Source organism: Salmo salar, chromosome ssa06 (genome assembly GCF_905237065.1).
Source record: "Salmo salar chromosome ssa06, Ssal_v3.1, whole genome shotgun sequence".
In the NCBI taxonomy this organism is placed as follows: domain Eukaryota; kingdom Metazoa; phylum Chordata; class Actinopteri; order Salmoniformes; family Salmonidae; genus Salmo; species Salmo salar.
This window is the reverse complement of record NC_059447.1, coordinates 5,345,247-5,369,454: the sequence shown is the minus strand read 5'-3', so window position 1 is coordinate 5,369,454 and position 24,208 is coordinate 5,345,247. Positions and strand designations below refer to the sequence as shown.

Sequence of the window (24,208 nt, the reverse complement as noted above, 5' to 3'; positions counted from 1 at the left end):
CTCAGACCTACAGGACTCTCAGGTGAGACTCAGACCTACAGGACTCTCAGGTGAGATTCAGACCTACAGGACTCTCAGGTGAGACTCAGACCTACAGGACTCTCAGGTGAGACTCAGACCTACAGGACTCTCAGGTGAGACTCAGACGTACAGGACTCTCAGGTGAGACTCAGACCTACAGGACTCTCAGGTGAGACTCAGACCTACAGGACTCTCAGGTGAGACTCCGACCTACAGGACACTCAGGTGAGACTCAGACCTACAGGACTCTCAGGTGAGACTCAGACCTACAGGACTCTCAGGTGAGACTCAGACCTACAGGACACTCAGGTGAGACTCAGACCTACAGGACTCTCAGGTGAGACTCAGACCTACAGGACTCTCAGGTGAGACTCAGACCTACAGGACTCTCAGGTGAGACTCAGACGTACAGGACTCTCAGGTGAGACTCAGACCTACAGGACTCTCAGGTGAGACTCAGACCTACAGGACTCTCAGGTGAGACTCAGACCTACAGGACTCTCAGGTGAGACTCAGACCTACAGGACTCTCAGGTGAGACTCAGACCTACAGGACTCTCAGGTGAGACTCAGACCTACAGGACTCTCAGGTGAGACTCAGACCTACAGGACTCTCAGGTGAGACTCAGACCTACAGGACTCTCAGGTGAGACTCAGACCTACAGGACACTCAGGTGAGACTCAGACCTACAGGACTCTCAGGTGAGACTCAGACCTACAGGACTCTCAGGTGAGACTCAGACCTACAGGACTCTCAGGTGAGACTCAGACCTACAGGACTCTCAGGTGAGACAGAGACCTACAGGACTCTCAGGTGAGACTCAGACCTACAGGACTCTCAGGTGAGACAGAGACCTACAGGACTCTCAGGTGAGACTCAGACCTACAGGACACTCAGGTGAGACTCAGACCTACAGGACTCTCAGGTGAGACTCAGACCTACAGGACTCTCAGGTGAGACTCAGACCTACAGGACTATCAGGTGAGACTCAGACCTACAGAACTCTCAGGTGAGACAGAGACCTACAGGACTCTCAGGTGAGACTCAGACCTACAGGACTCTCAGGTGAGACTCAGACCTACAGAACTCTCAGGTGAGACAGAGACCTACAGGACTCTCAGGTGAGACAGAGACCTACAGGACTCTCAGGTGAGACTCAGACCTACAGGACACTCAGGTGAGACTCAGACCTACAGGACTCTCAGGTGAGACAGAGACCTACAGGACTCTCAGGTGAGACTCCGACCTACAGGACTCTCAGGTGAGACTCAGACGTACAGGACTCTCAGGTGAGACTCAGACCTAGAGGACTCTCAGGTGAGACTCAGACCTACAGGACTCTCAGGTGAGACTCAGACCTACAGGACACTCAGGTGAGACTCAGACCTACAGGACTCTCAGGTGAGACTCAGACCTACAGGACTCTCAGGTGAGACTCAGACCTACAGGACTCTCAGGTGAGACTCAGACCTACAGGACTCTCAGGTGAGACTCAGACCTACAGGACACTCAGGTGAGACTCAGACCTACAGGACTCTCAGGTGAGACTCAGACCTACAGGACTCTCAGGTGAGACTCAGACCTACAGGACTCTCAGGTGAGACTCAGACCTACAGGACTCTCAGGTGAGACTCAGACGTACAGGACTCTCAGGTGAGACTCAGACCTACAGGACTCTCAGGTGAGACTCAGACGTACAGGACTCTCAGGTGAGACTCAGACCTACAGGACTCTCAGGTGAGACTCAGACCTACAGGACTCTCAGGTGAGACTCCGACCTACAGGACACTCAGGTGAGACTCAGACCTACAGGACTCTCAGGTGAGACTCAGACCTACAGGACTCTCAGGTGAGACTCAGACCTACAGGACACTCAGGTGAGACTCAGACCTACAGGACTCTCAGGTGAGACTCAGACCTACAGGACTCTCAGGTGAGACTCAGACCTACAGGACTCTCAGGTGAGACTCAGACGTACAGGACTCTCAGGTGAGACTCAGACCTACAGGACTCTCAGGTGAGACTCAGACCTACAGGACTCTCAGGTGAGACTCAGACCTACAGGACTCTCAGGTGAGACTCAGACCTACAGGACTCAGGTGAGACTCAGACCTACAGGACTCTCAGGTGAGACTCAGACCTACAGGACTCTCAGGTGAGACTCAGACCTACAGGACTCTCAGGTGAGACTCAGACCTACAGGACTCTCAGGTGAGACTCCGACCTACAGGACTCTCAGGTGAGACTCCGACCTACAGGACTCTCAGGTGAGACTCAGACCTACAGGACTCTCAGGTGAGACTCAGACCTACAGGACTCTCAGGTGAGACTCAGACGTACAGGACTCTCAGGTGAGACTCAGACCTACAGGACTCTCAGGTGAGACTCAGACCTACAGGACTCTCAGGTGAGACTCCGACCTACAGGACTCTCAGGTGAGACTCCGACCTACAGGACTCTCAGGTGAGACTCAGACCTACAGGACTCTCAGGTGAGACTCAGACCTACAGGACTCTCAGGTGAGACTCAGACGTACAGGACTCTCAGGTGAGACTCAGACCTACAGGACACTCAGGTGAGACTCAGACCTACAGGACACTCAGGTGAGACTCAGACCTACAGGACACTCAGGTGAGACTCAGACCTACAGGACTCTCAGGTGAGACTCAGACCTACAGGACTCTCAGGTGAGACTCCGACCTACAGGACTCAGGTGAGACTCAGACCTACAGGACACTCAGGTGAGACTCAGACCTACAGGACTCTCAGGTGAGACTCAGACCTACAGGACTCTCAGGTGAGACTCAGACGTACAGGACTCTCAGGTGAGACTCAGACCTACAGGACACTCAGGTGAGACTCAGACCTACAGGACTCTCAGGTGAGACTCAGACCTACAGGACTCTCAGGTGAGACTCCGACCTACAGGACTCTCAGGTGAGACTCCGACCTACAGGACTCTCAGGTGAGACTCAGACCTACAGGACTCTCAGGTGAGACTCAGACCTACAGGACTCTAAGGTGAGACTCAGACCTACAGGACTCTAAGGTGAGACTCAGACCTACAGGACTCTCAGGTGAGACTCAGACGTACAGGACACTCAGGTGAGACTCAGACGTACAGGACTCTCAGGTGAGACTCAGACGTACAGGACTCTCAGGTGAGACTCAGACCTACAGGACACTCAGGTGAGACTCAGACCTACAGGACTCTCAGGTGAGACTCAGACCTACAGGACTCTCAGGTGAGACTCAGACCTACAGGACTATCAGGTGAGACTCAGACCTACAGGACTCTCAGGTGAGACTCCGACCTACAGGACTCTCAGGTGAGACTCAGACCTACAGGACTCTCAGGTGAGACTCAGACCTACAGGACTCTCAGGTGAGACTCAGACGTACAGGACACTCAGGTGAGACTCAGACGTACAGGACTCTCAGGTGAGACTCAGACGTACAGGACTCTCAGGTGAGACTCAGACCAACAGGACACTCAGGTGAGACTCAGACCTACAGGACTCTCAGGTGAGACTCAGACCTACAGGACTCTCAGGTGAGACTCAGACCTACAGGACTATCAGGTGAGACTCAGACCTACAGGACTCTCAGGTGAGACTCAGACCTACAGGACTCTCAGGTGAGACTCAGACCTACAGGACTCTCAGGTGAGACTCAGACCTACAGGACACTCAGGTGAGACTCAGACCTACAGGACACTCAGGTGAGACTCCGACCTACAGGACTCTCAGGTGAGACTCAGACCTACAGGACTCTCAGGTGAGACTCAGACCTACAGGACTCTCAGGTGAGACTCAGACCTACAGGACTCTCAGGTGAGACTCAGACCTACAGGACTCTCAGGTGAGACTCAGACCTACAGGACTCTCAGGTGAGACTCAGACCTACAGGACTATCAGGTGAGACTCAGACCTACAGGACTCTCAGGTGAGACTCAGACCTACAGGACTCTCAGGTGAGACAGAGACCTACAGGACTCTCAGGTGAGACTCAGACCTACAGGACTCTCAGGTGAGACTCAGACCTACAGGACTCTCAGGTGAGACTCAGACCTACAGGACTCTCAGGTGAGACTCAGACGTACAGGACTCTCAGGTGAGACTCAGACCTACAGGACTCTCAGGTGAGACTCAGACCTACAGGACTCTCAGGTGAGACTCAGACCTACAGGACTATCAGGTGAGACTCAGACCTACAGGACTCTCAGGTGAGACTCAGACCTACAGGACTCTCAGGTGAGACTCAGACCTACAGGACTCTCAGGTGAGACTCAGACGTACAGGACTCTCAGGTGAGACTCAGACCTACAGGACTCTCAGGTGAGACTCAGACCTACAGGACTATCAGGTGAGACTCAGACCTACAGGACTCTCAGGTGAGACTCAGACGTACAGGACTCTCAGGTGAGACTCAGACCTACAGAACTCTCTGACTTACTTCACAGAACAACTGGTAGGGGAAACACTGAATAGATATAGGATGTTCAGCTGACAGGGAAACCTTCTCAGAGTGATAGATAAACAGAGTTTATTTTTCGGTTGTCCCCCTGTCTAATGCTTCTCTTTTTAAGTAATGTATGTTAGGGCCTTTGAGGCTAAAGTGAACTACAACACACTACCACAACCTGTTTATGTTTATCTGTTTCCCTCTCTCCCCCCTCTCGCCCCCCTCCCCTCCTCTCTCCCCTCCCTCTCTAGGAGTTATTGGCAGAGGAGACTCGTCAGAAGCTGAACCTGTCAGGTCGTCTACGCCAGACAGAGGAAGACAGGAACAACCTTCTAGAACAGCTGGAGGAAGAGACAGAGGCCAAGAGAGGAGTGGAGAGACAGGCCTCCAGCCTCAACATACAGGTCAGTAGAGAGAGAGAGAGAGAGAGGTCAGTACTGTTACAGAAAGAGAGTATAGAGTTTGACCTTTGACCCTTTCTCTCTCTTCAGCTGTCTGACTGTAAGAAACGTCTGGATGAGCAGCAGGGAACGGTGGAACTCCTGGAGGAGGGGAAGAAACGCCTGCAGAGGGATCTGGAGGCTGCCAACTCACAGTACGAGAATTAGACAGAAATGATAAATATACTGTATATAATAGTTATATATATATTTATAATAAAACATATGTAGGATCTTAATTTGATCACTTAATTTGTTGCTGAGAATTTTCCTGTTACGTTCGTCGTAAACACTGGACCAAGGTGCAGCGTGGTAGGCGAACATTTTACTTTATTTTAAAATGAACACCGACAAAAACAACAAAATACAAAACGAACGTAAAGTTCTGCAGGCAACACAGCACCTATGCAAAAACAAGATCCCACAAACTAAGGTGGGAAAAAAGGCTGCCAAAGTATGATCCCCAACCAGAGACAACGATAGACAGCTGCCTCTGATTGGGAACCATACCCGGCCAACAAAGAAATACAAAAACTAGAATGCCCACCCAAATCACACCCTGACCTAACCAAATAGAGAAATGAAAAGGCTCTCTAAGGTCAGGGCGTGACATTTCCTGCGCAGCAGGATCTTCGTGATTTAAATAAATTAACTGAAAACCTGCACCAACACATGGTTATATTAACAGTATTGTACTTTTTGGGGGCTAGCTAATAGCAACAGTATGGACTTTAAACGTTCAAATCCTGTTGCTGCAGGATTATTTTGCTGCGACAATACTGGTCAAATGAAGATCCTGCATCTGTATAGACATACTGTATATAATATAAAAACTAGCCATATGTAACTATATGTTACCTCTCCATGGTGTGTTTGTAGGTATGAGGAGAAGGTGTGTGCCTATGATAAACTGGAGAAGAACAGGATCAGACTACAGCAGGAACTGGAGGACATTCTGATGGACCTGGACAACCAGAGAACCTTGGTCTCCAACCTGGAGAAGAAACAGAGGAAGTTTGACCAGGTTAGTAGTCAATTCAATTCAACTCAATTCAACTTCATTCAACTCAATCGATTCAACTCAGTTCAATTCAATCCAATTTAATTCAACTCATTTCATTTCAATTCATTTCAACTCAATTCAACTTAATTTATCCCCTCAGGGGCAATTAAGAAAGGGAAGTCAGTAACAACAAGTACCACAATCAACACAACACCCTCCACACAACAGATATTTGTTAGCCTGGTCCCGTATCTGTTTGTGCTGTCTTGCCAACCTTTAACAGCTATTATCTTTGCATCCACCTGTGAAGATCTGTTATTTTCTCACCTCCTCTCTCCCCCCTCTCCTCCCTCCCACCTCTCCTCTCCCAGATGCTAGCAGAGGAGCGTTCCATCTCTGGTAAGTATGCTGAGGAGCGTGACCGAGCGGAGGCGGAGGCCAGAGAGAAGGAGACACGGGCGCTGGCTCTGGGGAGGGCCTTGGAGGAGGTGCAGGGCTCCCTGGAGGAGCAGGAGAGAAGCAACAAGGCCCTCAGGGCAGAGATGGAGGACCTGGTCAGCTCCAAGGACGATGTCGGGAAGAACGTGAGTGTGTTTGTATCTCGCTCTCTTCATCTCTCTCTCTCTCTCTCTCTCTCTCTCTCTCTCTCTCTCTCTCTCTCTCTCTCTCTCTCTCTCTCTCTCTCTCTCGTGCCCCCGTTTTCAGGTTGAGTGTGACTGATTGTGTTGTGGGTTGGCCAGGTCCATGAGTTGGAGAAGGCTAAGCGAGGTCTGGAGGCGGTGTTGGATGAGATGCGGACCCAGATGGAGGAGCTGGAGGATGAGCTGCAGGTTGCGCAGGATGCTAAGCTACGTCTGGAGGTCAACATGCAGGCCATGAAGACACAGCATGACAGAGACCTGCAGGGACGAGACGAACAGGGGGAGGAGAGGAGAAAACAACTACTGAAACAGGTAGGAGACAGGGGAGGAGAGGAGGAGACAGGGGGAGGAGAGGAGGAAACAACTACTGAAGCAGGTAGGAGACAGGGGGAGGAGAGGAGGAAACAGAGGAGGAGAGGAGGAAACAACTACGGAAACAGGTAGGAGACAGGGGGAGGAGAGGAGGAAACAGAGGAGGAGAGGAGGAAACAACTACTGAAGCAGGTAGGAGACAGGGGGAGGAGAGGAGGAAACAGAGGAGGAGAGGAGGAAACAACTACTGAAGCAGGTAGGACCAGGAGAAGGAGAGGAGGAGAGGGGGTGTCTAACCACCCTCCTTCTCTCCCTTCGCGTGAGCTGGAGTTGGAGCTGGAGGAGGAGCGGAGGCAGTGTGTGGGGGCGACAGCCATCTAACCTCTCTCTCTTTCTCCTCCCTCCCTCCCTCCCTCCCCTCCCTCCCTCCCCTCCAGGTGCGTGATCTGGAGGTTGAGCTGGAGGAGGAGAGGAGGCAGCGTGCAGGGGCGACAGCAGGGAGGAAGAAGCTGGAAGGAGAGGTGAATGATCTGGAGGAGCAGGTGGAAGCCACCAGTAGGGGGCGTGACGAGGCCGTCAAACAGCTACGGAAGATACAGGTCAGTCACACACCACAGAGGAACAACACTGAAATCCTGCATGTAGGGGGAAGTTGTCTGTAGACGGTGTAGACTCTGATCCTGGATGTAGGGGGAAGTTGTCTGTAGACGGTGTAGACTCTGATCCTGGATGTAGGGGGAAGTTGTCTGTAGACGGTGTAGACTCTGATCCTGGATGTAGGGGGAAGTTGTCTGTAGACGGTGTAGACTCTGATCCTGGATGTAGGGGGAAGTTGTCTGTAGACGGTGTAGACTCTGATCCTGGATGTAGGGGGAAGTTGTCTGTAGACGGTGTAGACTCTGATCCTGGATGTGGGGGGAAGTTGTCTGTAGACGCTGATCCTGGATGTAGGGGGAAGTTGTCTGTAGACTCTGATCCTGGGTGTAGGGGGAAGTTGTCTGTAGACTCTGATCCTGGATGTAGGGGGAAGTTGTCTGTAGACGCTGATCCTGGGTGTAGGGGGAAGTTGTCTGTAGACTCTGATCCTGGGTGTAGGGGGAAGTTGTCTGTAGACGCTGATCCTGGGTGTAGGGGGAAGTTGTCTGTAGACGGTGTAGACACTGATCCTGGGTGTAGGGGGAAGTTGTCTGTAGACTCTGATCCTGGGTGTAGGGGGAAGTTGTCTGTAGACGCTGATCCTGGATGTAGGGGGAAGTTGTCTGTAGACGCTGCTCCTGGGTGTAGGGGGAAGTTGTCTGTAGACTCTGATCCTGGGTTTAGGGGGAAGTTGTCTGTAGACGCTGATCCTGGGTGTAGGGGGAAGTTGTCTGTAGACGGTGTAGACACTGATCCTGGGTGTAGGGGGAAGTTGTCTGTAGACTCTGATCCTGGGTGTAGGGGAAGTTGTCTGTAGACGCTGATCCTGGGTGTAGGGGGAAGTTGTCTGTAGACGCTGCTCCTGGGTGTAGGGGGAAGTTGTCTGTAGACTCTGATCCTGGGTGTAGGGGGAAGTTGTCTGTAGACGCTGATCCTGGGTGTAGGGGGAAGTTGTCTGTAGACGCTGATCCTGGGTGTAGGGGGAAGTTGTCTGTAGACGCTGATCCTGGGTGTAGGGGGAAGTTGTCTGTAGACGCTGATCCTGGGTGTAGGGGGAAGTTGTCTGTAGACGCTGATCCTGGGTGTAGGGGGAAGTTGTCTGTAGACGCTGATCCTGGGTGTAGGGGGAAGTTGTCTGTAGACGCTGATCCTGGGTGTAGGGGGAAGTTGTCTGTAGACGCTGATCCTGGGTGTAGGGGAAGTTGTCTGTAGACGCTGATCCTGGGTGTAGGGGGAAGTTGTCTGTAGACGCTGATCCTGGGTGTAGGGGGAAGTTGTCTGTAGACGCTGATCCTGGGTGTAGGGGGAAGTTGTCTGTAGACGCTGATCCTGGGTGTAGGGGGAAGTTGTCTGTAGACGCTGATCCTGGGTGTAGGGGGAAGTTGTCTGTAGACGCTGATCCTGGGTGTAGGGGGAAGTTGTCTGTAGACTCTGATCCTGGGTGTAGGGGGAAGTTGTCTGTAGACTCTGATCCTGGGTGTAAGGGGAAGTTGTCTGTAGACGCTGATCCTGGGTGTAGGGGGAAGTTGTCTGTAGACTCTGATCCTGGGTGTAGGGGGAAGTTGTCTGTAGACGCTGATCCTGGGTGTAGGGGGAAGTTGTCTGTAGACTCTGATCCTGGGTGTAGGGGGAAGTTGTCTGTTGACTCTGATCCTGGGTGTAGGGGGAAGTTGTCTGTTGACTCTGATCCTGGGTGTAAGGGGAAGTTGTCTGTTGACTCTGATCCTGGGTGTAAGGGGAAGTTGTCTGTAGACTCTGATCCTGGGTGTAGGGGGAAGTTGTCTGTAGACAGTGTAGACACTGATCCTGGGTGTAGGGGGAAGTTGTCTGTAGTCGCTGATCCTGGGTCCGTTTAGCATTTCTCCACTAATGACTTCCATTTCCTCCCTCTCCGGCTCCTGTTCCTTCTCCTCTCCTCCTCCCTCTTCCTCCCCTCCTCCTCAGGCCCAGATGAAGGAGCTCCAGAGAGAGGTGGAGGATTCCCGTGCAGCCCAGAAGGAGGTACTGTCCTCAGCCAGGGAGTCAGAGAGGAGAGCCAAGACCCTGGAGGCCAGCACAATGCAGCTACAGGAGGTACAGTCTTCTCTCTCTCTCTGTCTCCCCCCTCTCTCTCACTCTCTGTCTCTCTCTCTCTGTCTCTCTCTTTCTCCTCTCCCTCTCCCTCGCTGTCTCTTTCTCTGTCTCTCCCCCACCCCACCCCCCCCTCTCTCTCAGGACATAGAATATGTTAATATGGGAGAATCTTGCCTTCTGATACACACATCACTAGAAACTTCACTCTCCTTCTCTCCTGTTCTTGTCTCCTAACATACCCCCCTCTCTCCTGTTCTTGTCTCCTAACATACCCCCCTCTCTCCTGTTCTTGTCTCCTAACATACCCCCCTCTCTCCTGTTCTTGTCTCCTAACATACCCCCCCCTCTCCTTCTCTCCTGTTCTTGTCTCCTAACATACCCCCCCTCTCTCCTGTTCTTGTCTCCTAACATACCCCCCCTCTCCTTCTCTCCTGTTCTTGTCTCCCTAACATACCCCCCTCTCCTTCTCTCCTGTTCTTGTCTCCTAACATACCCCCCCTCTCCTTCTCTCCTGTTCTTGTCTCCTAACATACCCCCCCTTCTCTCCTGTTCTTGTCTCCTAACATACCCCCCCTCTCTCCTGTTCTTGTCTCCTAACATACCCCCCCTCTCTCCTTCTCTCCTGTTCTTGTCTCCTAACATACCCCCCTCTCTCCTGTTCTTGTCTCCTAACATACCCCCCTCTCTCCTTCTCTCCTGTTCTTGTCTCCTAACATACCCCCCCTCTCTCCTGTTCTTGTCTCCTAACATACCCCCCTCTCTCCTCTCTCCTGTTCTTGTCTCCTAACATACCCCCCTCTCTCCTGTTCTTGTCTCCTAACATACCCCCCCCCTCTCCTTCTCTCCTGTTCTTGTCTCCTAACATACCCCCCCTCTCTCCTGTTCTTGTCTCCTAACATACCCCCCCTCTCCTTCTCTCCTGTTCTTGTCTCCTAACATACCCCCCTTCTCTCCTATTCTTGTCTCCTAACATACCCCCCCTCTCTCCTGTTCTTGTCTCCTAACATACCCCCCCTCTCTCCTGTTCTTGTCTCCTAACATACCCCCCCTCTCTCCTCTCTCCTGTTCTTGTCTCCTAACATACCCCCCCCTCTCTCCTGTTCTTGTCTCCTAACATACCCCCCTCTCTCCTTCTCTCTCCTGTTCTTGTCTCCTAACATACCCCCCCTCTCCTTCTCTCCTGTTCTTGTCTCCTAACATACCCCCCCCTCTCCTTCTCTCCTGTTCTTGTCTCCTAACATACCCCCCCTCTCTCCTGTTCTTGTCTCCTAACATACCCCCCCTCTCTCCTGTTCTTGTCTCTTAACATACCCCCCTCTCTCCTTCTCTCCTGTTCTTGTCTCCTAACATACCCCCCCCTCTCTCCTGTTCTTGTCTCCTAACATACCCCCCCCTCTCTCCTTCTCTCCTGTTATTGTCTCCTAACATACCCCCCCTCTCTCCTTCTCTCCTGTTCTTGTCTCCTAACATACCCCCCCTCTCTCCTGTTCTTGTCTCCTAACATACCCCCCCTCTCCTTCTCTCCTGTTCTTGTCTCCTAACATACCCCCCTCTCCTTCTCTCCTGTTCTTGTCTCCTAACATACCCCCCCCTCTCCTTCTCTCCTGTTCTTGTCTCCTAACATACCCCCCCTCTCTCCTTCTCTCCTGTTCTTGTCTCCTAACATACCCCCCCTCTCTCCTGTTCTTGTCTCCTAACATACCCCCTCTCTCTCCTTCTCTCCTGTTCTTGTCTCCCTAACATACCCCCCTCTCTCCTTCTCTCCTGTTCTTGTCTCCTAACATACCCCCCCCTCTCTCCTGTTCTTGTCTCCTAACATACCCCCCTCTCTCCTTCTCTCCTGTTCTTGTCTCCTAACATACCCCCCCTCTCTCCTGTTCTTGTCTCCTAACATACCCCCCCCTCTCTCCTCTCTCCTGTTCTTGTCTCCTAACATACCCCCCTCTCTCCTTCTCTCTCCTGTTCTTGTCTCCTAACATACCCCCCCCTCCTTCTCTCCTGTTCTTGTCTCCTAACATACCCCCCCTCTCCTTCTCTCCTGTTCTTGTCTCCTAACATACCCCCCTCTCTCCTGTTCTTGTCTCCTAACATACCCCCCCCTCTCTCCTGTTCTTGTCTCTTAACATACCCCCTCTCTCCTTCTCTCCTGTTCTTGTCTCCTAACATACCCTCCCTCTCTCCTGTTCTTGTCTCCTAACATACCCCCCCTCTCTCCTGTTCTTGTCTCCTAACACACCCCCCTCTCTCCTCTCTCCTGTTCTTGTCTCCTAACATACCCCCCCTCTCTCCTGTTCTTGTCTCCTAACATACCCCCCTCTCTCCTTCTCTCTCCTGTTCTTGTCTCCTAACATACCCCCTCTCTCCTTCTCTCCTGTTCTTGTCTCCTAACATACCCCCCCTCTCTCCTTCTCTCCTGTTCTTGTCTCCTAACATACCCCCCTCTCTCCTTCTCTCCTGTTCTTGTCTCCTAACATACCCCCCCCTCTCTCCTGTTCTTGTCTCCTAACATACCCCCCTCTCTCCTTCTCTCCTGTTCTTGTCTCCTAACATACCCCCCCCTCTCTCCTGTTCTTGTCTCCTAACATACCCCCCTCTCCTTCTCTCCTGTTCTTGTCTCCTAACATACCCCCCCCTCTCCTTCTCTCCTGTTCTTGTCTCCTAACATACCCCCCCCCTCTCCTTCTCTCCTGTTCTTGTCTCCTAACATACCCCCCCTCTCTCCTTCTCTCCTGTTCTTGTCTCCTAACATACCCCCCCCTCTCTCCTGTTCTTGTCTCCTAACATACCCCCCCCTCTCTCCTTCTCTCCTGTTCTTGTCTCCTAACATACCCCCCCTCTCTCCTGTTCTTGTCTCCTAACATACCCCCCCTCTCTCCTTCTCTCCTGTTCTTGTCTCCTAACATACCCCCCCTCTCTCCTGTTCTTGTCTCCTAACATACCCCCCCCTCTCTCCTTCTCTCCTGTTCTTGTCTCCTAACATACCCCCCCTCTCTCCTGTTCTTGTCTCCTAACATACCCCCCCCCTCTCTCCTCTCTCCTGTTCTTGTCTCCTAACATACCCCCTCTCTCCTTCTCTCTCCTGTTCTTGTCTCCTAACATACCCCCCCTCTCCTTCTCTCCTGTTCTTGTCTCCTAACATACCCCCCCTCTCTCCTGTTCTTGTCTCCTAACATACCCCCCCTCTCTCCTGTTCTTGTCTCTTAACATACCCCCCCTCTCTCCTTCTCTCCTGTTCTTGTCTCCTAACATACCCCCCCTCTCCTTCTCTCCTGTTCTTGTCTCCTAACATACCCCCCTCTCCTTCTCTCCTGTTCTTGTCTCCTAACATACCCCCCTCTCCTTCTCTCCTGTTCTTGTCTCCTAACATACCCCCCCTCTCCTTCTCTCCTGTTCTTGTCTCCTAACATACCCCCCCTCTCTCCTGTTCTTGTCTCCTAACATACCCCCCCTCTCTCCTGTTCTTGTCTCTTAACATACCCCCCCTCTCTCCTTCTCTCCTGTTCTTGTCTCCTAACATACCCCCCCTCTCTCCTGTTCTTGTCTCCTAACATACCCCCCTCTCTCCTTCTCTCCTGTTATTGTCTCCTAACATACCCCCCTCTCTCCTTCTCTCCTGTTCTTGTCTCCTAACATACCCCCCCCCCTCTCTCCTGTTCTTGTCTCCTAACATACCCCCCTCTCTCCTTCTCTCCTGTTCTTGTCTCCTAACATACCCCCCCTCTCTCCTGTTCTTGTCTCCTAACATACCCCCCTCTCTCCTTCTCTCCTGTTCTTGTCTCCTAACATACCCCCCTCTCTCCTTCTCTCCTATTCTTGTCTCCTAACATACCCCCCCTCTCTCCTGTTCTTGTCTCCTAACATACCCTCCCTCTCTCCTGTTCTTGTCTCCTAACATACCCCCCCTCTCTCCTGTTCTTGTCTCCTAACACACCCCCCTCTCTCCTCTCTCCTGTTCTTGTCTCCTAACATACCCCCCCTCTCTCCTGTTCTTGTCTCCTAACATACCCCCTCTCTCCTTCTCTCTCCTGTTCTTGTCTCCTAACATACCCCCCTCTCTCCTTCTCTCCTGTTCTTGTCTCCTAACATACCCCCCCTCTCTCCTTCTCTCCTGTTCTTGTCTCCTAACATACCCCCTCTCTCCTTCTCTCCTGTTCTTGTCTCCTAACATACCCCCCCTCTCTCCTGTTCTTGTCTCCTAACATACCCCCCTCTCTCCTTCTCTCTCCTGTTCTTGTCTCCTAACATACCCCCCCTCTCCTTCTCTCCTGTTCTTGTCTCCTAACATACCCCCCCTCTCTCCTGTTCTTGTCTCCTAACATACCCCCCCTCTCTCCTTCTCTCCTGTTATTGTCTCCTAACATACCCCCCTCTCTCCTTCTCTCCTGTTCTTGTCTCCTAACATACCCCCCCCTCTCTCCTGTTCTTGTCTCCTAACATACCCCCCCTCTCTCCTTCTCTCCTGTTCTTGTCTCCTAACATACCCCCCCCTCTCTCCTGTTCTTGTCTCCTAACATACCCCCCCTCTCTCCTCTCTCCTGTTCTTGTCTCCTAACATACCCCCCCCCTCTCTCCTGTTCTTGTCTCCTAACATACCTCCCTCTCTCCTTCTCTCTCCTGTTCTTGTCTCCTAACATACCCCCCCTCTCCTTCTCTCCTGTTCTTGTCTCCTAACATACCCCCCCTCTCCTTCTCTCCTGTTCTTGTCTCCTAACATACCCCCCCCTCTCTCCTGTTCTTGTCTCCTAACATACCCCCCCTCTCTCCTGTTCTTGTCTCTTAACATACCCCCCTCTCTCCTTCTCTCCTGTTCTTGTCTCCTAACATACCCCCCCCTCTCTCCTGTTCTTGTCTCCTAACATACCCCCCCTCTCTCCTTCTCTCCTGTTATTGTCTCCTAACATACCCCCTCTCTCCTTCTCTCCTGTTCTTGTCTCCTAACATACCCCCCTCTCTCCTTCTCTCCTGTTCTTGTCTCCTAACATACCCCCCCTCTCTCCTGTTCTTGTCTCCTAACATACCCCCCCTCTCTCCTTCTCTCTCCTGTTCTTGTCTCCTAACATACCCCCCTCTCTCCTTCTCTCTCCTGTTCTTGTCTCCTAACATACCCCCCCTCTCTCCTTCTCTCCTGTTCTTGTCTCCTAACATACCCCCCCTCTCTCCTGTTCTTGTCTCCTAACATACCCCCCCTCTCTCCTGTTCTTGTCTCCTAACATACCCCCCCTCTCTCCTTCTCCATCTCTTCGCTCTTTCTCCCCCTGTAGGACTTGGCTGCGGCAGAGAGGGCTCGTAAGCAGGCCGAGACAGAGAGAGACGAGATGTCTGAGGATCTGGCCAGCAACTCTGGGAAGTGAGTGTGTAGGCTATTTTTAAAAAGACCTCTAGAATGTGTCCCAAATGCCACCCTATTGCCCATTGGTCCGTGGTCTGAAGTAGTGCACTATAAAGGGAATAGGATGTAATATGGGACGCAGACCTAATCTCTTTTCCTTCATCTGTACTAATGTAGAACAACTGGACATGTGAAAACATGTACTGTCATCTTAACACCTAACCCTTAACCCAAACTTAACCATACCCTAAACCTAACCCTTAACCCAAACTTAACCATACCCTAAACCTAACCCTTAACCCAAACTTAACCATACCCTAAACCTAACCCTTAACCCAAACTTAACCATACCCTAAACCTAACCTTAACCCTTATGCCTTAACCTAACCCTTAACCCAAACTTAACCATACCCTAAACCTAACCCTTAACCCAAACTTAATCATACCCTAAACCTAACCTTAACCCTTATGCCTTAACCTAACCCTTAACCCAAACTTAACCATACCCTAAACCTAACCCTTAACCCAAACTTAACCATACCCTAAACCTAACCTTAACCCTTATGCCTTAACCTAACCCTTAACCCAAACTTAACCATACCCTAAACCTAACCCTTAACCCAAACTTAACCATACCCTAAAACTAACCTTAACCCTTATGCCTAAACCTAACGCTTAACCCAAACTTAACCCTTAAACCTAACCCTAACCCTTAACGAAAAACTTAACCTTTAAACTTAACCCTTAACACAAACTTAACCCTTAAACCTAAAACCTAAACCTAAGCCTTACCTTTAACCCATTAGTTTCTCCCATTCAATTCAGTGCAGACTATTGTCATTTATACTGTAAGTCTCTGCTCATCTGCTCCTCCTCCTCTCCTCCTCTTCCTCTCCTCCTATCCTCCTCCTCTTCCTCTCCTCCTCTCCTCCTCTTCCTCTGCTCCTCCTCCTCCTCCTCCTCCTCCTCCTCCTCCTCCTCCTCCTCCTCCTCCTCCTCTTCCTCTCCTCCTCTTCCTCTCCTCCTCCTCCTCCTCAGGTCTATGATGTCCGATGAGAAGCGTCGTCTGGAGGCTAAGATCAGCCAGCTAGAGGAAGAGCTGGAGGAGGAGCAGGCCAACATGGAGAACCTCAACGACCGCCTCCGGAAGACACAGCAACAGGTAGGAGAGGAGGGGAGTATACACTAGGTAGTGTGTAGGGGGGAGGGGAGTATGCACTGGGTAGTGTGTAGGGGAGGGGAGTATGCACTAGGTAGTGTGTAGGGGGAGGGGAGTATGCACTGGGTAGTGTGTAGGGGGAGGGGAGTATGCACTAGGTAGTGTGTAGGGGGAGGGGAGTATGCACTGGGTAGTGTGTAGGGGGAGGGGAGTATGCACTGGGTAGTGTGTAGGGGGAGGGGAGTATGCACTAGGTAGTGTGTAGGGGGAGGGGAGTATGCACTGGGTAGTGTGTAGGGGGGAGGGGAGTATGCACTGGGTAGTGTGTAGGGGGGAGGGGAGTATGCACTAGGTAGTGTGTAGGGGGGAGGGGAGTATGCACTGGGTAGTGTGTAGGGGGAGGGGAGTATGCACTAGGTAGTGTGTAGGGGGAGGGGAGTATGCACTAGGTAGTGTGTAGGGGGGAGGGGAGTATGCACTGGATAGTGTGTAGGGGGAGGGGAGTATGCACTAGGTAGTGTGTAGGGGGGAGGGGAGTATGCACTAGGTAGTATACACTAGGTAGTGTGTAGGGCGGAGGGGAGTGTGCTTTAGGTATGGTTTAGGGGAGGGGAGTATGCACTAGGTAGGGAGTATACACTAGGTAGTGTGTAGGTGGGAGGGGAGTGTGCTTTAGGTAGGGTTTAGGGGGAGGGGAGTATACACTAGGTAGTGTGTAGGGGGGAGGGGAGTGTGCACTAGGTAGTGTGTAGGGGGGAGGGGAGTATGCACTAGGTAGTATACACTAGGTAGTGTGTAGGTGGGAGGGGAGTGTGCTTTAGGTAGGGTTTACAGGGAGGGGAGTATACACTAGGTAGTGTGTAGGGGGGAGGGGAGTGTGCACTTCCTCCCATGACCCCCTCTCTAAAGTGATGTGTGCGTCTCTCTATCCCTTCCCCCTAGGTGGACCAGTTGAGCAGTGAGCTGCAGGCTGAGCGTATTTCCTCCCAGAGCAGTGAGGGCGCCAGACAGCAGCTCGAGAGGCAGAACAAGGATCTGAAGGTCAAGCTACAGGAGATGGAGGGTCAGGGGAGGTCAAAGTTCAAATCCTCCATCGCCGCCCTGGAGGCCAAACTACACCAGCTGGAGGAGCAGCTGGAGCTGGAGAACAGGTAAGGACAGGAGAGGGGGAGGCGAGGAGAGGAGGAGGCAGGAACAGCTCGGGCTGGAGAACAGGTGGGGGCAGGAGAGGATGATGGGAAATGTAGTTCTTACTCACATGGTCATGATGAACTACATAAATAACTTGATCTGAATGCAAAAGGCAAGGTAGGTAAATATACACTCTCCGGCCAGTTTATTAGGTACACCACCCCATTCACCAAAAATGTATCCTTCCTACAGACGGTCGCGTGGCCGTGGCTTGCTATATAAAAGAGGCAGACAGGCATCGAGGCATTCAGTTACTGTTCGGTTGAACTTTAGAATGGGTAAAACGAGTGACCTAAGCGAGGTCGAGAGGTCGAAGGAGAATGGCAAGAATCGTGCAACCCAACAGGCGGGACACAAACAGACAAATAACGGAGCAGTACAACAGTGGTGTGCAGAACAGCATCTCAGAACGCACATCTCATCGATCTTTGTCATGGATGGGCTATTGCAGCAGACGACCACACCGGGTTCCACTCCCATCAGCTACAAACAGGAAGAAGCAGCTCCAGTGGACACGTGATCCACTTCAATTGAGGAGTGGGAAAACATTGCCTGGAAAATGACAGCGAGTTCAGTTTACTTGAGTGGCCTGGTCAGTCCCCAGACCTGGTCAGTCCCCAGACCTGGTCAGTCCCCAGACCTCAACCCAGTAGAGTATCTTTGTGATGAGATGGAACGGACTGTTCACAGCATGAATGTACCGCAGTCCAATCTGCAGCAACTGCGTGATGTCATGGACCAACATCATTTTACATTTACATTTTAGTCATTTTAGCAGACGCTCTTATCCAGAGCGACTCACAGCATGAATGTACATACATTTCATACATTTTTTTTCTCCGTACTGGTCCCTGTGAAACGTTTTTCGACACCTTGTAGAATTCCCCGAAGATTTCAAGATGTTCTGGAGGCAAAGGAAGGTCCGACCCTGTACTAGATTGGTGTACCTAATAAACGGATGGGTGTACCTAATAAACTGATGACTGTACCTAATAAACTGGACCTGGTACTAGATGGGTGTACCTAATAAACTGGACCTGGTACTAGATGGGTGTACCTAATAAACTGGACCTGGTACTAGATGGGTGTACCTAATAAACTGGACCTGGTACTAGATGGGTGTACCTAATAAACTGAACCTGGTACTAGATGGGTGTACCTAATAAACTGAACCTGGTACTAGATGGGTGTACCTAATAAACTGGACCTGGTACTAGATGGGTGTACCTAATAAACTGGACCTGCTACTAGATGGGTGTACCTAATAAACTGGACCTGGTACTAGATGGGTGTACCTAATAAACTGTCCGGTGAGTGTGTAAGTCCAATAGTTGTAATACTATAGTGATGGAATGGATAGTGCAGTCATCATTACAGTTAGATGCATTGGTATCTTTCTGGAAATTCAGATTGTTGGTAGAGGACATCAATGGGTCTCCCTGCCTAAAGAAAGGTTAAATAAAAATATCAGCTGTAAGGTTCTGGTTTGGTGTGTGGGTCCAGAGAGAGACAGCTGTAAGGTTCTGGTTTGGTGTGTGGGTCCAGAGAGAGACAGCTGTAAGGTTCTGGTTTGGTGTGTGGGTCCAGAGAGAGACAGCTGTAAGGTTCTGGTTTGGTGTGTGGGTCCAGAGAGAGACAGCTGTAAGGTTCTGGTTTGGTGTGGGTCCAGAGAGAGACAGCTGTAAGGTTCTGGTTTGGTGTGGGTCCAGAGAGAGACAGCTGTAAGGTTCTGGTTTGGTGTGGGTCCAGAGAGAGACAGCTGTAAGGTTCTGGTTTGGTGTGTGGGTCCAGAGAGAGACAGCTGTAAGGTTCTGGCTTGGTGTGTGGGTCCAGAGAGAGACAGCTGTAAGGTTCTGGTTTGGTGTGTGGGTCCAGAGAGAGACAGCTGTAAGGTTCTGGTTTGGTGTGTGGGTCCAGAGAGAGACAGCTGTAAGGTTCTGGTTTGGTGTTGTGTGTGTCCAGAGAGAGACAGCTGTAAGGTTCTGGCTTGGTGTGGGTCCAGAGAGAGACAGCTGTAAGGTTCTGGTTTGGTGTGTGGGTCCAGAGAGAGACAGCTGTAAGGTTCTGGCTTGGTGTGGGTCCAGAGAGAGACAGCTGTAAGGTTCTGGTTTGGTGTGTGGGTCCAGAGAGAGACAGCTGTAAGGTTCTGGTTTGGTGTGTGGGTCCAGAGAGAGACAGCTGTAAGGTTCTGGTTTGGTGTGTGGGTCCAGAGAGAGACAGCTGTAAGGTTCTGGTTTGGTGTGGGTCCAGAGAGAGACAGCTGTAAGGTTCTGGTTTGGTGTTGTGTGTGTCCAGAGAGAGACAGCTGTAAGGTTCTGGTTTGGTGTGTGTCCAGAGAGAGACAGCTGTAAGGTTCTGGTTTGGTGTGTGGGTCCAGAGAGAGACAGCTGTAAGGTTCTGGTTTGGTGTGTGGGTCCAGAGAGAGACAGCTGTAAGGTTCTGGTTTGGTGTGTGGGTCCAGAGAGAGACAGCTGTAAGGTTCTGGTTTGGTGTGGGTCCAGAGAGAGACAGCTGTAAGGTTCTGGTTTGGTGTTGTGTGTGTCCAGAGAGAGACAGCTGTAAGGTTCTGGCTTGGTGTGGGTCCAGAGAGAGACAGCTGTAAGGTTCTGGTTTGGTGTGGGTCCAGAGAGAGACAGCTGTAAGGTTCTGGTTTGTTGTTGTGTGTGTCCAGAGAGAGACAGGCCAGCGCTAAAGGGATGCGTCAGAAAGAGAAGAAACTGAAGGATCTGACCATCCAGATGGAGGATGACAGGAAACAGGCAGAGCAGTACAAGGACCAGGTAACACACACACATATATATCACACACACACACACACACACACACACACACACATAACCACCACATATCCTTCAATTTTAAAATGTATTTTTGAGTTTGCTTTTTGGCTTCCTTCCCTCATGTATGTGTGTGTGTGTGTGTGTGTACGCTCATTCCATTGCTTGTGTGTATTCTGGTGCACGTGTGTGTGTGTGTGTGTGTGTGTGTGTGTGTGTGTGTGTGTGTGTGTGTGTGTGTGTGTGTGTGTGTGTGTGTGTGTGTGTGTGTGTGTGTGTGTGTGACTAGGCGGAGAAGGCTAACGTACGTGTGAAGCAGCTGAAGCGTCAGCTGGAGGAGGCGGAGGAGGAGTCTCAACGGGTTGCCGCGGGACGCAGGAAGTTACAGAGAGAACTGGACGAGGCCTCCGAGGCCAACGACGCCCTCAGTAGGGAGGTGTCCGCCCTAAAGAGCAAACTCAGGTACAAACAAGTTATTCCACCTGGCTAAATACAGCACTGTGCAGACATCACACTGAAATACACCTCAAGATGATGTTTTTACACCAGCTAGGTGCTGTGAAGTGTTGTTTTACAGGGTCAGCCATAGTAGAAGTGCAGCTAGTTTGCAGTCTTTCCAGCTTCAGTTTGAAGTGGTTGTGTTAGCTGTGTTGTTGGCTAGCTCCTCTGAACAACAGTGTCCTGATGAGAGAGAACATTTTCTCCGCCAGGCGAAACCACACCTCATTAGCTCGTTGTTATGGATGTATCCAAGTAAATATCACTAGAAAAACAGCTTAAACAAATGCAGCTACGTTGCTGTTAATCTGGCTGCACAGTTTGACGTGACTGTAACATGCTGACTAGACCGGGCGCGCACGTGACTGTAACATGCTGACTAGACCGGGCGCGCACGTGACTGTAACATGCTGACTAGACCGGGCGCGCGCGTGACTGTAACATGCTGACTAGACCGGGCGTGCACGTGACTGTAACATGCTGACTAGACCGGGCGTGCACGTGACTGTAACATGCTGACTAGACCGGGCGCGCACGTGCGCATGTTTTTTTTGTCTATCCACACCAGACGTGACCAGGACGCGCAGGTTGAAATATCAAAACAAACTCTGAACCAACTATATTAATTTGGAGACAGGTCAAAACGCATGAAACATTCATGGCAATTTAGCTAGCTAGCTTGCTGTTGCTAGCTAATTTGTCCTGGGATATAAACATTGGGTTGTGAAATGCACAAGGTCCTCTACTCCGACAATTAATCCACAGATAAAAGGGTAAACCAAGTTCATTTCTAGCCAGAATCTCTCCTCCTTCCGTCTTCTTCTTCTTCTGGACTTTATATGGTGGTTGGCAACCAACTTTAAGGTGCATTACCATCACCAACTGGACTGGACTGTGGACCTCAGGTTCATCTTTCAATCACCCACGTGGGTATATGCTGCTAAAAACCAATGAGGAGATGGGAGAGGCGGGACTTACAGAGCTTTAAGCATCAAAAATAGAACCAAGTTTTATTAGCGCCTGTGTAACCGATGTGAAATGGCTAGTTAGTTAGCGGTGGTGCACGCTAATAGCGTTTCAATCAGTGACGTCACTCGCTCTGAGACTTGAAGTAGGGTTTCCACTTGCGTTGCAAGGGCCGCGGCTTTTGTGGCGCGATGGGTAACGATGCTTCGTGGGTGTCAGTTGTTGATGTGTGCAAGGGTCCCTGGTTCGAGCCCAGGTTGGGGCGAAGAGAGGGACGGAACCTACACAGTTACACCTGGCTACGCAGACGCTAGTTGACGCTACGCAGACGCTAGTTGACGCTACGCAGACGCTAGTTGAAGCTACGCAGACGCTAGTTGACGCTACGCAGACGCTAGTTGACGCTAGTTGACACTACGCAGACGCTATTTGACGCTAGTTGACGCTACGCAGACGCTACGCAGACGCTAGTTGACGCTACGCAGACGCTAGTTGACGCTACGCAGACGCTAGTTGACGCTCGCGAGCAGTTTGGATTAAATGATTGAATAACATGTATGTGTACATTTATTTTGCAACGCTCGTGGCACAAGCGGTGGGGTCAGCATGTAAATTAGCAGTAGTTGGCTAGCTAGCTAGCAAGGGATAAGAACGTTGCCAGCCAGTAACGGCTTCTTGGGCATTATCACTTAAATACAACACACTACACCTGACCTGTATATAGCAGACAATATAACTCTACACCTGGCCGAAGACAAGCCAAAACAAGACCGTATATGATGTTGATGTTCTTCCTCTTCCTCTTCCTCTTCTGTCTCTGACTCCGAATCTGACTCTGACACCGCTTCAAACCTGTCCTTTAGATATTAACTAGCCCTCTCTGTCTGCCTCTTGCTGAGTCATCGTTACTTCGGCAATCAACTTGATACTCACATCATTACTTGACTTGGGAATCTACAGCAACTCTGCAGCTAATTCTACTTCTTTTTCTGATGACACTTTCTCAAACCCTTCTTCAAATTCTTCCTTAAACTCTTCCTCAGACTCTTCCTCAAATTCTTCCTTAAAACCTTCCTCAAACTCTTCCTCATAATCTACCTCAAATTCTTCCTTAAATTCTTCCTCAAACTCTTCCTCAATCTCATCCTCAACTTAAACTCCCCAGACGTTAGCTAACCCTTGGTCTCTCATTCATCCTCTGTCTTCACCTCTAAACCCTCCTCTTCTATAGCAGCCTTTTCTTCCAGCTCTTTAACAGTGTTTAAGGTCTAACCCCAACCATCCAGAGACATGTTTCTTACATGGCTCTGGAAACCAACTATACCTCTAACTCAACTCATTTCATTTCCTCTCTGTCTGATTCTGGCATCTCTTCTTCTTCCCTCTCCAAATTCTAACTTTTTCTTCTCTTCCTCCAATACGGCCTTCTATTCTGCCTCTTCCCTCTGCCTCTAATTCCAATATTTCCTCGACATTCCCGTCCTTCCCAGGCGAGGAGGAGGAGGGGAGTCATCTTTCAGCAGCAGTCCTCGTCGCGTGGGGAGCATTGGGAATGTCAGCCTCAGTGGGGCTGGGAGCCGGAGGAGCAGAGCTGGGAATAATGAAGGGAATGGTGGGAATGTTGGGAATTCTGAGAACACAAACAACGTTCCAGAAGAGGAGGAGCCTCTGTTCTCGTCCACCCCGCCTCCGGAGGACATCAACGGAACCCTGCCGGAAGAGTAGAGGGACAAAGTCTCACCCCTCCTTTTAAACACTGTCCATCCTTCTTCCTGTCCTTTCCTGACTTCCCTCAATACATCTTTCCATTTCCTGTCCTTTATCCCTCCCTTGTTCCCTCTCCTTCCATTCCTCCTTTTATCTTTCCCTCCTTACACTTCTCCCTCATTCCCTCTCCTTCCATTCCTCCTTTTATCTTTCCCTCCTTCCACTCCTCCCTTCTTCCCTCCCCCTCCCTTCTTCCCTCCATCCCTACTAAAATTCTTATACCCTGCCCCCTTTTTATGCATCACCTGTCTGTGACAATAGCTTTGATTGTGTCACCAAAATGTCACAAAGTAAGGTGTGAGCTGTTTTAAACTGAATTGATATCTTATTGCAGATGTCATAATATATATCTGAAGTTATAGCTTATTGCACTTAGACACAAAAGATTGTTTTTCTCTCTATGCACTTTTATTTATTTGATTATATTTTCAAGCAGTGGCTATATGTTATAAGAAACATATTCTTTAATCTGGGAATGTAATGTGAATTGAGTTTATATAGAGTAAACCCATGGACAATACTTTCTAAAGATAGATTTAATCAGATATCAGGCTGTGTCTTTGTTTTTCATTCATAATGAGTTCCTTACTGACGCACACACACTACAGTCTTACTACTACGATCTACGTTGATTTTAGGTTCACATAAAACTATATTGCTACAATCATACTAGCCTCGTCCCAGATCTGTTTGTGCCATCATGTCAACTCATTGTAACTCATGATGACAGAGACTGATACCCAGGCTACAAACCTACAGGACAGACAGACTGGTGCCCAGGCTACAATAGTCTACATGGCTTTTAATACCATTCAGTGTCAAGGGTTATTAGGCTTAATTGTTTGTGAAAACACCTAAATATATATTTTAAATGCTATAAACTATTTTCCTTCACCACAATCGTGTGTTCTTGTCTGTGGATTTTGTTCAA

General features: G+C 50.5%; 1 protein-coding gene across 3 annotated transcripts in view; it reads left to right on the top strand.

Annotated features, from left to right (window-relative positions):
* LOC106606313 (myosin-11) overlaps window positions 1-24,177 on the top strand; it is a 70,964-nt gene extending 46,787 nt beyond the window's left edge. For all 3 annotated transcript variants that reach the window (XM_045719625.1, XM_045719623.1, XM_045719624.1), the window contains 13 exons: window positions 4,737-4,889; window positions 4,977-5,080; window positions 5,805-5,949; window positions 6,300-6,512; window positions 6,669-6,881; window positions 7,319-7,480; window positions 9,462-9,590; window positions 14,852-14,937; window positions 15,958-16,081; window positions 17,021-17,229; window positions 19,941-20,049; window positions 20,336-20,508; window positions 23,001-24,177. In XM_045719625.1, the coding sequence (XP_045575581.1) occupies window positions 4,737-4,889; window positions 4,977-5,080; window positions 5,805-5,949; window positions 6,300-6,512; window positions 6,669-6,881; window positions 7,319-7,480; window positions 9,462-9,590; window positions 14,852-14,937; window positions 15,958-16,081; window positions 17,021-17,229; window positions 19,941-20,049; window positions 20,336-20,508; window positions 23,001-23,235 (2,055 nt within the window). In that variant the 3' untranslated portion in view covers window positions 23,236-24,177. The remainder of the gene's footprint in view (window positions 1-4,736; window positions 4,890-4,976; window positions 5,081-5,804; window positions 5,950-6,299; window positions 6,513-6,668; window positions 6,882-7,318; window positions 7,481-9,461; window positions 9,591-14,851; window positions 14,938-15,957; window positions 16,082-17,020; window positions 17,230-19,940; window positions 20,050-20,335; window positions 20,509-23,000) is intronic.
* Window positions 24,178-24,208: the final 31 nt, after the last annotated feature.